General features: G+C 35.4%; 1 protein-coding gene across 2 annotated transcripts; it reads right to left on the reverse strand.

The window, feature by feature from the left end:
• Positions 1 to 46: 46 nt before the first annotated feature.
• Positions 47 to 10,128, reverse strand: Scp1 (Sarcoplasmic calcium-binding protein 1). Of its 2 annotated transcripts, none has more exons than XM_074171336.1 (4): positions 9,872 to 10,128; positions 7,517 to 7,683; positions 3,953 to 4,186; positions 47 to 2,509 (listed from the first exon to the last, which is right to left on the reverse strand). In XM_074171336.1, exons 1-4 carry the CDS (start codon positions 9,921 to 9,923, stop codon positions 2,363 to 2,365), a joined length of 600 nt encoding a protein of 199 aa, XP_074027437.1. In that variant the 5' UTR covers positions 9,924 to 10,128; the 3' UTR covers positions 47 to 2,362. The 2 variants fall into 2 exon arrangements, with proteins under 2 accessions (XP_074027437.1, XP_023022038.1); XM_023166270.2 differs by having other exon boundaries at positions 3,953 to 4,198; positions 9,872 to 10,111.
• Between the last annotated feature and the right edge of the window lie 4,066 nt (positions 10,129 to 14,194).

The following is a 14,194-nucleotide window of genomic DNA, read 5'->3' on the forward strand; positions in this document are numbered from 1 at the left end:
TTCCATAACAAACTTTTTCTGAAAGCGAATCATATGTTCTTGTGAATTGAAGGAAAACTATCTTTATTTACAAAAATTATAAAATTTACCAATAAAATAAAAAACAAAAATTTCCTATCAACACAAAGATTCTAACTTATGTTCAGTATATAAATCACCTAGAAGCTTAGTTCTGACATAAAAACATTGATAAAAATACTCGGGTAACATTTTTTTTAAGAACGATGTGTATGACGTTATGTCTGATAGATTAATGAACATAAAATATACTCATATTAATCATATCCGTTTTCAAATTTCAATAGAAGCAGAAACTATTTATTTGGTTGTACACGAAGGAAGATTCAGTTTTCGTTACTATATTCATGATTGAAGTGTTGATTGTCACTTGACAGTTATATTTATATAATTCTGCTGATGGAAGTACCGTTTCGTTATTGAAAAATATGGAAAAGAGACTATTTTCCCAATCCCGTCTATGTAATTTGAACCACTTGGAATATTGAAATGTTAACATTATGTTGGTCCCGCCCGCGCCCACTAGACGTGTGTTCGTTAAAAGGGGGTGAGTACGGCAGAGAGAGAGAGAGAGATAAAGTCAGAGAATTCTCAAGTCTCTTCCTAGATTTGATAAGCTGTAAGTCATCGCCTTTACTTACCCAGGCTTGTCCTTCAAAGACAGTTGAATTCGGTAATGCATTCGTGGTTAAGCCTTACACCACTGATGATACCTTGTCGGGCCGAAATAGCGCTGTTTGGTGTTGGATCATGAATGTGTGTATTTAGGATCTGAGATTCAGAAAAACCCAATTAGATAAATGATTGATTATGGTATAACAGATAGGTTTTGAAAGAACTGTGGCAATTAAATTCCAAAAATGAGTTAACCTACAAATATGTTATTTTTTGGCATTTTATGATTAAAAAAAAAGTAAAACTGGAACATCTGGCGTAGAACAAAAGAGTACTGCATTTTTGTTATAGGTTAAAGTGCTCGTTTTGGATTCCTTATTGATCATTCCAACAATCAGTCGAAAGGGTAGGGGAGCTGGTCTCCAAACCTGAAAGAATTCAAGATGACATTTTGGCTTATTGATCATTTAAAAAAAAAATGATTTTTTCCGTTTATTGATTTCCAGATATTCCAATTGGTTTAATTTTTGTCATTTACTTCCTGTATGTAATATGTCGTCCATGTCCATCGCGGTTGTTCACTAAAAGGTGACATGCATGAGTGGAATTGGCTTTCTTTAGTTAAAAACTTCTTCTATATTCGGAGATTTTCGTTTTGGAATTTATTGAATTCTTTCCTATACAAACTATTGAGCACAATTCACATGTTAGTTTGTAGACACCTGATTTATTATCTTTGTCCATGTTGTTCTTTATATTGTTTTAAATCATCCCTTGAAAAAAATTACGCTGGCCGCCGCTGGTCTTCGTCAATCGATTGAGACTTAGTCAAGGTCGCGCTCAACTCGAATTGGGTTTCGCGATCGTTCTAGATGTCACATCGCTTCGAGACAAGGATTTACATATCGGCTTCCAGAGACTCCCATTACAATATATAAACGCTGTCAACACGCAGAGGAAGTTTAGTTGAAAGTGCAATACGAAGTGTTCTAATTGGGTGATAAACATTTGAGAGTTAGTCCAAAGTTTCAGTTGAAATTTTTGTGTTGTTTTCTCAGTGTAGCAGTGAAATAAAGTTGAGTTCAATTTTCAGTTTCGTCAATTATTGTCAAACCCACGGGAAAAACGTAACAATATGTCTAACCAAGGAGTTACCAGTCCTATACGCTATATGTTAATGTCCTCTTTTGTGCGTTTTTGGGCTCTGGTTTCAACTTTTTAAATAAATACGTTATTTGAGCTATTAGGAAGTTTCCAATGCAATATTTGACACTGTCAACAAATCAACACACATCTCTTATAAATGATTTTAAAGAATTTGTCAAGTAGATATCAGAAATTTTATCGAAAGACGGTTTACGTGAGAACAAGTAATCCTTTTCAATATTATATGTCTTGAACAAGTGACATTGTTTTAATTTCACTAGTTCGGACTTGTCTACATTGTCTATTATATAAAATGATTTGTTTTAGTTGTCAATCACCTTCAAACTGACATTGTTCTGGAATCGTTTGCCATTCTGTTCCCTCTTACCTATGTATAAACGGATTCATCGTTCAAAAATCTCATAAATGTGGCAATTTCAATTTCAAATTGCAATAATAAAACGGTTTTTCCAACGGCAGAATTACATTAATCTGTCAACCGACAGTGTCGTTAGCGATCGGTCTAATAGTTGGGCATTTTGATTTCAGATTCAAGTGATTGATATCTAATGAACATTTTCTTCTAGACATCAAGATCTTCATTGTAGAAAAATTCAGAGAGGGGTCCAAAAAGATACACAGCAGGTGTCTCTTCCGGATTTCCTAAAAACTCCGCATACAACTCTTGGTACCTTGATAGTGTTATGCCTCCTCTTCGTCGATCATCATCCTGAAAATTGAAAAAAAGTTGATGTAATCTGCTAATTTTGCAAATTGAAAAAAAATTGTCAGTCTGTTAATTTGAAATGTTTTGTTTTGATAGCGACACCAGTCAATTCTGGTCAAGAAACGCCTTGTGAATTGGTGGTCGATGACATAGTCCTGATTGTGGAGGAAAATGTCAAATATTCAGAATGGAGATTGGAAAAAGTATTGAAGATTTATAATGGAAGAGGCAGAATCCTAAGAGTAACCAAGATAAAAATGAAAAGTGGTGAGCTCATGAATCCCTTCCAATGTTTATACCCAACAGAAGTTAAGAATTCCGCTAAACTACACGACAATGAGCACAATTCACAGAACGCACAGAAATCCTCAGGGTAATAATATAAAACTTAATGTGTTGTCACACAAATGATGAACCCCTGTCAAATTTAAGTCGATTACTGGAAGTGGTTCAAAACTGACCTAAACAATTTGAAGTTAAATAAAATCTTCTTATAATAAAATTATTGTAACTAAAAATATTCATTTATAGATACTTCTAAATTTCTCAACATATTTTCCGCACGCCCCTGGATTCAGTCCTCTCGTCCACATTCTACTTTCGGAGAGATGGATATATTGGTTGTCTACAAATCTGTTGTGTTTGTATAGGGAGGGCATCTCTGTATATTTTTTATTACTCTGAGACAGAAATCCCACCAAAGAGCTAAGAAGTGGAAGAGAGTCGAGGTGGAAGAGAATAAGGAACAAATGGTTACCCGAAAAAGAAGTGTAGCGGAGAAACGAGAATGGTATGGATTTATTTAATTTCTTCGGATTACTGAAGAATCTTTAAGACAAGGAGTATTGAAAACATTATAGTGTCCGAAATCCACTGTGAATGTTTCGCGTTATTTATATATTTTGGTATTTTGAATACCAAAGTCACAAAATAAAAGCTTTGAAGCTCTTTTATAACTGTATATATAAGCAAACAAATTGTTATTGATTATCCCACACTTTTTTACCAATACATTTTATTTGACTCAATATTCGACACCGTTTTCGTAGCATTAAGCATAACCCCCAAAAAACGTTTTGTATGGAAAGGAACGAACAAAGGGAAAAAAATAAAAAATGTGTACTTCCCATTAAAGAATTCAGATCACTAATGAATTTCTTTAGAAGTGAGGAAAATTCTGAAAATTTCTTGCAATGCAAAAGCATTCCCCTAGATGACTTCAATTCAGAATAATCTGGGATCTGACAAATATAAACTTCATATTGAAATGGATGAAGAACTCCAAAATCTTTTTTGAATTTGAAACAAATTTAGTCAAATGATATTTTTCCAATGTTGCTCTGTATTCACATTTTTTTCTGATCAGTATATTACTTAAATATACCAATTTTTTTGGAACATATAACCTTATATTTAGATGTTTCGGGGGAAAAAATTCATACTCACATTGAGCATATTATTGAAAGCTTCATCTACAATTTCAACGTCATCTATTGGAAATTTAGTAATACAATTGAATCTATATTCATCAGCTGCTATAACTCCATCATCATTGATATCCACCATTTTGAAATTAGAGTCAATGAACATTTTCATCGCCTGAGGAAAGTCTTCATATCTTCTACCCATGCAACACTGTTGGACAGCTTGTTTGAACTCTTCTACTGTTATTTTTCCATCCTGTAACAGGTCCTGCATTTTGGACCACATATGTTTGTTGAGTCAAATGTATATGTATGACGGTTCAAAAAATATGATAATATTTAAGGAGGTAATTCTTAGACACATTTTAAGAAAAAAACTTCCTATGGACGTATGTCCTAAACGCCTTATCTTTTGAGATACAGGGTGGCAAAGTTTTCAAAAATAATCAGTTTTTTAATAATAACTGAGATAATTTTGTAGACATCTTTGGCATATTTGGTACATATATTCCATGCCTCAAGGCGCATTTTCTGATGTACACAAATTTGTATTTTTTCAAACAGTGGCATCCCTACGGGTTTCGCATTGAATATTTTTGGGGAAAAAGTACTACGCCAATGCTTTCTTTTCAAAATAAAATCATTTTTAAAATCCTCACTTATTTTTAAGAAAATTTGATCTCCTGGTATTTCTTTGTCCGACGCATGATTTTCACTCAAAAAAATAAAAATCGACAGAAAGCAAATTAAGAAATTAGATCAATTTTAAAATGAATGAGAATCTGAAAATTGCTTCATAACGCATTACCAATTCCCTAATAATATTTGAAAACATAATCTGCAAAAAAATAAATTTTTCACAAAAACGAGTTTTATTTTATTTTGTGACAGTAAGTCTAAACGAACAGCACAAATTTGTTAATTAGTAATAATACTAAAACTGATTATAAAAATTATTGGAAGTGGCCACCTGCACTTACTATGCATGCTTCCGCCCTTCTACGCATGGAATTACGCACCCGTTCAAATATTCCCGGCGTATTTCGTATAGTTTCACACGAGGCAACTATTCGCTCTCTTAAATCTTCTAAAGTATTAACGGGGGTTTTATACACAAGAGTTTTAAGGTGACCCCATGAAAAAAAATCTAAACTGTTGAGATCGGGGATCTTGCTGGCCATTGCTGAGGTCCTCCGCGACCTATCCAACGATTAGGATAAACTGGATTTAAATGGTTTCGGATAATTACACTGAAATGAGCAGGGGCGCCATCGTGCATGTTCCATATTCGATTCCTTAACGCAAGTGGCACATCTTCCAATAACCCAGGTAAGTCTTCTTCGAGAAAGTGTAAATAAGAACGACCATCAAGGCGTCCTGGTAGAAAAAATGGGCCTATTAGATGATCACCTATAATTCCTGCCCGTACATTAACCGAAAATTGGTGTTGGAAATGGGTTTCGGTTATTGCATGGGGATTTTCTTCAGCCCACACATGATTGTTATGGAAATTTTGAATGGCATTCCGAGAAAAATTTGCTTCGTCTGTGAACAAAATTTGTGTCTCAAACTGCGGATTTAGTGCAATACTTTGTAGATACCTCTGACTGAAGTTCACACGCTATGGAAAATATCTGGGGAGTAATGCCTACACTCTTGAAATATGGTATGGGTATAACAAAAAATCAACCAAAATACGCCAAACAATTTGATGACAAATATCTAGAGTTCTAGCAATCTTCCTCGTACTCGTCTCAAAATGTTCCTCAATTTCTTGCAGCACCGCTTCCTCAATTTCAGGAGTTCTTACTACACGAGGTCTACCTTCCGGAGGCCCTTTCTTGAAACTACCAGTTTCCCCAAGTCGACGATGAATATTTGAAAAGGTTCGGCTATCTGGTAAGGCACGATTAGGATATCTTTCCTGATAAATGCGCCTGGCTTCTGTTGCATTACCATCGGCAAGGCCATATAAGTAATGCATTTGCGCCATTTCCGCATTCGTATAATTTGCCATATTTACTGATATTCAGAAAAACAGCGGACTACCAAAATAACTTCAATAACACTTCAAAATCAATCAAAACGCGCTGTGACAGTTTTTAACACCAACACCTTACTTTAAACCAACATCAATATTAGCTACTGACGTTTGTACATACAGAGAATTCGTTTTTTATTGCTATGGTGGGTACGCTGTTTTTTCTGCTTTTAATCTTTAAAAGAAATCACATATCGACAAACTCCATATTTCCAAGAGGTGCAGTAAATAAATTCTGCTACACGTCATTTATTCCAGGATAACTAAATTTATGTTTTCAAAAATTATTAAGCGGTGCTGCGTTATGACGTAATTTTAATAGAGAACAGTGCATCTGACAACAAACAAATACCTTTTAGAGCCTCAATTATTTTGCAACAAATCTGATCTCTTAGTTTGCTTTCAGTCGATGCACGATACCGCATCAGATTTTTAAGGAATTTATCCTTAAGTAAAGCGATTTTTAATTTTTTGAGCGAAAACCATGCGTCGGACAAAGAAAACCCAGCAAATCAAATGTGCTCAAAAATGTATGGAGATTTTTAAAATAATTTTTAATTCAAGATAAAGCAGTGGCGTAGTATTTTTTTCGCCAAAAATATACATTTCAAAACTCGTACGTACGCCACTGGCAGAGAAAATTAAGAAAATTGTACATCAGAAAATGCGCCTTGAGGCATGGAACATATGTACCAAATATGCCAAGATGTCTACAAAATTATCTCAGTTATTATTAAAAAACTGATTATTTTTGAAAACTTTGCCACCCTAAAATGGGTCTAAGAATTACCTCCTTAAATATTAGCATGTGTTTAAGGAACACCCTGTAGAATATGATTATTTATTTATGAATTGACTGAGTTCAAATTGTTTTGTTGTGCGTACATAATTGTTTTGGACTTGCTAGCTGAACATTATATATTCTTTTTCTCTTATTCACTTTAACAGTAGGACATGGTAAATGCCTGCCGGAAAACAACTACTTCCTTGGCTAATACCCCGCTGGATATTAAATTATATCCGACAGGCAATTATGCAATCTACCTCACAGAGGTTAGACTCGCAGATGTTTCTCATACATCCAGCAGCAAGACCATGCTGGATCAATCGAGTAGATCACCTAGAGACCGGTTTCGAGGTATTACCTCTCATCGATGCAGAAAAGATCCGACCCAAACAGCAGGGTGCTTGCTGCTGGATGAAGAGAAACATTTGCAAGATTAACCTCTGTGAGATATCAATATCCAGCGTGGTATTAGCCGGGGAAGTAGTTGTTTTCCTGCAGGCATTTACCAGAACTTACTGTGTAGGTAGTTGGGAGTGATGAATGTATCGAAATTTCATATATCTAAATAATACGAAATAATTTTTCTCCTCATTATTTGTCAGCCTATTATCGATTTTCATGAAAACAAAATTCGACTGGAAATCTAAGAGAATTCTTTCCTTATAGGGAATGAACTTTCACATCAGAAAGTGAGTTTCAATTTATAATAATATTTGTGTATTTTCATGTAGTATGGAAGTGCGTCAATAATTAACGACCTTATCGAAATCAGCCAGTTCCGCTATTTCCTCCCAAAGACTCATCATTATGTGCTGATTTTCATGTAAACGGCTGTAACTAAATTCTCCCTTTCCTTCGATAATGGTTGCTCTTAGTGCTAAACAAGCAAAATCCCTTTCATCCAAGTAGCCATTGTTGTCCAAATCTGTAAAAAAGGTACACTATCATAAGGCGAGGATAATTTGTATGACTCCGGCAGATAGCTGTTTCAGCCTGTTGGGCATCGTCAGTACAGGGCAGGTGGTCCTCGATTGAAGACAAATTGTAAACGCAAGCGAGATACGAGAGTGGAACCAACAAAAATGTTATTTGTTGTTCGCTTCAACCTTGTTCGAGGAATGATACTCTGAAACAAATTCGATTTTTTATTATGCATCACGAATAGTTATTTTCTGATAGGTGTCAGTCCATTAACCTACAGTGTAGGTGAGTCGAGATTGACCTGAACAAATTGTTCTTTTAGATAATTTGATTCACAGCCAGTTTTCAAATATGTCATTTACCATGTGTTTTTTCCTTATACGAGGAATTGGGCGATTCGGATATGCGGTTGGTTACCTCGTTCACGGGCAGATGGAGCGGTGACACATATGTTGTTTGACGTTAGCTTCAGCCTAGTTCGAGAAATGATACTCTAATAGGAATTCGATTGGTAATTATGGGAATTCATCGGCTTCATGTTGATGCTGGACAGTACCTTGCACTGATGAGAGGCCAAATAGTCCGAAACCGGTCTGCATGTGTGTCTGTTGCAATCATTGAAAATCTATTCCGGCAGTGGTTTCGCCAACAGCATATGCAGGAATTCTGCACTGACACCTTTCGGATATAATCCAAGGCCCTTCGTGGTATTAGCCAGGGGAGTAACTGTTTTCTGATAGATGTCAGTCCACTAACCTTCAGTGTAGATGAGTTGAGACTGGCCGGAACGAACTGTACTGACGATGACCAATGGGCTGAAACAGCTGTTTCTCTTCAAATTGAGTTCAAAGTGTGGATTATCAGAATGGTACTCGTCTATTTATCTTTTCATTTTCATGATTTTTTTTCCCAGCGGGTTGATTGCAATAACATTTCTTGATGTTTGGTGACAGATTTATAGTACACCCCACTTTTTTATTTCTTTAGCTATTTTTATGAAATTTGGAATATTGAATATGCTCAGAAAGGGGCAGCTTCTGTTTTTTACAGAAATGTAAACGTACGTTATTAAATTTTAAATATTTACATAATTTTCTGAATACAATGATACTCCATAGTTGATATTTGAATAATGTATTGTTACACATGGTTCTGAAAAGTGGCCTCCAAGATCAATCTAAAAGGATTGCTCTAGATTGCTTTCTGGGACACCCTTTATATAATATTATGAATAGTTACAATTTATTTAATAAGATATCTTCGTTATTTGTGAAGCGAGAAAAATAAAACAATGGCGGTATTGTAAGACGTTCTTTTGAGATAAAATATTCGAAATCGTTGTAACCATCGTAGTTCATAAAAAACCATACCAACTTTTATTTTTTCAAATGGTGCTTCCACAAAATTTCCACTTTGTTTGAGTCTCCATGACACTGTTAATACTGTTACATTATTTTTTATACAGTGTGCTTCAGAATTTAGTGAACAAGCGATATTTTCATCATGAGATGAGTTGCAGAAATATCCGTTTGAAGAGATGTTGAAATATCCTCCTGAAAACGTCATAGACCTTATGCTAACAATCTTTCACAGTTTATAAAATTGCATTCCCGAAAAATTCAAATTCAATTATCTATTTGAGTCTCCCTGTCACTATTGATATTGGATAAACACTTTATCGTCAGATTTTCACTGCATAGTTTTACAAAAACGCAAAACATGTTTCGCTATACAATAGATTCTTCAGGCATGACTAGTTAGTAAAGACACAAGATCAGTAGGTACTATAAATGACATGGTTGAAATGAGAGCTTCAGTTTCTGTTGATACGTCAAGAAGAATACTTCGACCACGCCATTGAAGATAACTGCCGCAATTGCAGTTGAAGCGTTCGGAGAATGTAACCAAAGAAGACCACGGCAAAATCCGTATCGAGAACAGTATTGCAGAAATGCAACACACTTCTCGATACGTGTTTCCCCAACCAAGTTGTTTTGAACTAACAATTTATATTTTTCCGGTAAAAAATTTAATGTACGCCACTAACACATTTGAGGTGCAGGTACAATATGTGTAGCCATTCAATTTGCCCTCTAATATAATATATTCTTTCAATATTTATTAGAAAGACAAATTCAGTGCATAGAAATCTTCAACAAGTGTCCCCAGGATAGCCATATAGATGAACTTACCGTATAAATATTTAACTACGAAGCTCACTCTGTTTTCCCAACTGTAGGCCATATTATCTCAAAGACAACACAAAATTGCAAACCAGTCTGAAACAAAGCTGTATGATTCTCACTATTAATATGTTTCTACTCTGGTAAAAATGACGATGAACTGGCTTCTATTTTAGAAATCGTTGGCGTCCAACGTAACACCTTGTCGTTCGGAGCCGAACTGAAAAACTTATATTTACTCGGTGATTGCATGGATCGGCACGAGAAATAAATATAATGTTCAAAATATTATTAAATTGCTGGCAGAAGTTGAAATATTTTGTTCTTATTATTTGTTTTCATTCATGCTTACATGGTATGCTACAGAACAATGAGATTAATGTACAGATCCTCTGCTTTATTGTCTCGAACATGCTGATGTTTATTGCTTTACCTTCAATTTTCCAATCTGAAGTCAGTATCTACGAGGTCTGTTTAAAAAATAATGTGAATTTTCATTTTTCTCCAAAAATATTTATTTATTTCTATCAGTGATATAAAAATCATGGAGAAAGCGGTAAACCACCATATCCTTGAATATCTGGAAGACTTTAACATCTTGAGCGATCATCAATATGGCTTTCGGAAACAAAGATCAACTGGCGACCTTCTGCAAAAAATGACCTTCGGGTCTGAAATGGCGATCCCTGTGTACTACTAATGATATATATAATAATTATCTCAGTTATACTCGCACCAGAAAAATACACCTCCTCTGTATATGGGATCGTTAGGCCGACTGTATTTATTTTTTAATTTAGTTTCATAGCGCGAGAGTTGCTGCTACCAGATCAGAAAAAGTTTGAAATCCGTCCTGATTACACGGATTAAGAATTAGTGGGCGACTTGGTCAACAGTTGAATGTTTTACCTTTCTATCTTCGCAGAGCAATGGCTTGGTTATGCCACCAATTATATCCTCAGAGACTGGATTCGGCAACGGCTTAAATGCGTGGTCTTTTAGGGGTTTGAGGAAATGAAATAATATTAGCAGAGTTCACAAACCAACTTTATTGATGAATAAAGTCGGCGGAATAATCGGATTAACAATTGATAAAATAAAATGAACAAAAATTAATAACTGGAGTTTAACCTACACAAAATAATATTGAAACTATTCTTTTATGTACGTTTCACTGAACATTATTTAAACTTTGTGCAATATGAAAGAAAAAGAAATATATAATTATAACCATGTGAAAAATATGAATAAACCACTAAAACAAAATGACAGGATTATTCCTCTAAAAACTGAAATAACATCACTCAGGACGTAGGTATGCCTTGACTGAATTCTACTAGATCTGCTATAAAAACAAAATGAAATACAATAAAATTAATAATAACGGTTATAAGATAGATATTGTAAACTCCATTCTTTCCAAAAAACGACAAAAGCAAGCCATGGATCTGGTCTACCCATATTCAAGATGCGATAACATTAGTTATAAGACATTGACATATGTGGGGGAACCAAACAGGAATATTGCCCGTTTTTTGAAGAAAGAAGGCGTAAACGTAGCTTATAGAACGAATAATAACCTAAGTAATTTTATTAAAAATAATAAGGACAAAACTTTGGTGTCGGATAGATCAGGAGTATATAAGCTGACTTGTGGCTCTTGTCCAAAACTGTATATTGGCCAAACAGGAAGAACATTTTTCCAACGAATTAAAGAACATAGGAGTAGTTTTGTAAATAGAAAGACCAATTCCACATTTGCAAACCATCTTTTAGCAGAAGGACATGAGTTCAATCATGAGTACGAGGTGTTACATTTAGAAGAAAAGAGTTTGAAACTTAATCTTCTAGAATGTTTAGAAATCAATAGATTCAGGAATTCGGGTAATTTACTGAATGATCAATTAGAACTCAATAACTCTCCGTTACTGAATATATTTTTTCAAATGTGAAAATGGTACATAAGTGCAGGTAATTTAATTCGTTAGAAACTCAGGTAAAATATCAGCTACTTAAAATCCAGGTACTTCGTTTACAGGTCCTTTGATTTCAGGTACTCCATAAACTATATATATATTTAGTATGGAATGTGTAGAATTAGTTGAAAGACACGCCAAATGAACCCATTGTATGGCGAAACACGTGTTGCGTTTTTGTAAAACAATTTAGTGAAAATCTCACAATAAAGTGTTTTTGGAATACGTTAGTTATGGATTTTCATCAAGTATCGGCCGATTCCATCATATAACTCTGAGAAACTATTAAGAGACCCACTTAAACGCTCCTCCCTGTATAACATAGAAAAATGCTATAACCTAATAATAACATGATAAAATGAAAAAGGGAACCCGATTCGTAGCTATATGATAAATTTTCACCAATACCCTTGGTGCCAATTCGAAAATATAAAACACATACGCATGCAATAACATATACAATATATATCAAAATTGTTTTTAAATACGCTCACCAAATTAACGTAGATGGGCTCTCCTGAAGTCTTCAACAAAGGCCACTCTTCCCCAAAAACTGTCCCAAACTTTTACCAGGAACTCGAAAATGTTCTCTGAATCAGCTAAACCCAATTACTTCGCGAATTCTCTCAATAATTTCACAACTCTGTCAGAAGTCCAACCGACCTACTTCTGAGTTCGTCAGCTAGCCAAATAAAACATGACAAACTCCCAAATACCAATATCACTTCTCGAAACGATGACTTGAACTATCTCGATATTTCAACTCACTCAAAGCTTCCTCAAGAATTTCCAAACTTTGTAGGAAATTCTACTGAACTAGACAATTCTTCTCGCACGACTCCCTTTACCTCAATTCAACTAAACCGCGAATATTTATCAATCCCTAAACACCTCGCATAACGGTGCTCTGAATTACCTCGTATTTCAGTGCCTCCAGAATCATCCCAGAACTTCGTAAGAAGTCCAACCGACCTACTTCTGAGTTCATATACGCTCCCGACTTTTCACCTCAAGTCAGCTAGACAAAATAACCGCGAATATTTCTTACTGCTGGAATCTACTCGCGACCCTGTGTCTTAAAACACATAACACCTCAGTACCTTCAAATAGCTTTCACAGCAACCTCCCCAAAGGGGTCAACTGCCCCGGGCAAAAGCCCCCAAACGATCCTGAGGTCCGCGCACAACTGCCTTCGTACGCTATTGCCCTTTTTCGCCTCAATTCAATTAAACCGCGAATAATTAACAAATTTGAGACCCTTCGCGACACCTGGTCTCCAGAACCATGTCCGGAGGTCGAAGCGACCCGGTCAAAAGACCGCGAACTCCTCGCGGGTCTGCGCACGACTGCCTTAATTCTTTCTCAAAAATTTCTAAACTTAACTCTGTTAGGGGATGTAATTCAAATAATCTCGTAAAAATTCCCACCAATCAGAAAGTCTGAAATTGTTTCTAAGACTGGAACTCTTAACATCCTCTACATGTCCAGCGAATAAGTCCGCAAGAATTACTGACTGTTTCCCGGTATTTCTAATGTCGTGGGCCTGCTACTGATATATGTATAGATGTCACTGCAAGGGTTATTTTGATATTTTCGCTGTCTTGAATAAGAGGTATATAGACTATCTCGGATGCCTTAATTTTATCATGTCAAACCTTTGAACTCATAACATAAATTTCGATATTTATTATACGTTTAAGTACTTTTTGACTGTTATTCTAAATGGGGTACACAGACTGAATAATATATTTTTGACCCCTAACGTCATGATAATAAAATGAATGATGAGGTTGAATGTTCCAAAATATCGAATTTCTTAGCATCAAACAGTTAATTTTAACGACTTTACCTTTAAATGGCTTGGCTCTGTTGACCTCAAGGTTATTTCTGAAAGCTGATAAAGGTTTCCTTTTTATACGAAAACACATGTGTTTTGGTATCTAAAATTCAAGGAAAAAAATAATATATCCAACTTATTACTCGTCTATCGAATGTCACCCATATTTGGAATAACGCAATCGGGAAACATGGAGAATCAAGAACTGTTGGGTTTAATATCTCTAAGGACATTGACCGTGTGTGGCATGAGGGTTTGCTGGCCAAACTTCGATGCTATGGCTTGTATCATTTCTGTGTATGGCTGTTCAGGTTTCTGAAAGAACGTTCCCTGCAAGTGGCCGTCGATGGATATCTCTCGAATAGTTTTACCATCAACGCTGGTGATTCCCAGGGATCCATATTGTTTCCAATGCCACAAAAACCCGAGAATCGGGTTTTTCCATAAAGATAAATGTCTCCGAACCGCATATAATTATGTCATGACAGACAATTCCGCTTTCTGCTTCGATAAGTTTGT

The sequence above is a fragment of the Leptinotarsa decemlineata genome, unplaced genomic scaffold, assembly GCF_025532065.1.
Source record: "Leptinotarsa decemlineata unplaced genomic scaffold, Ldec_3_MD MMD2_tig00000010_RagTag_RagTag, whole genome shotgun sequence".
Taxonomy (NCBI): Eukaryota; Metazoa; Arthropoda; class Insecta; order Coleoptera; family Chrysomelidae; genus Leptinotarsa; species Leptinotarsa decemlineata.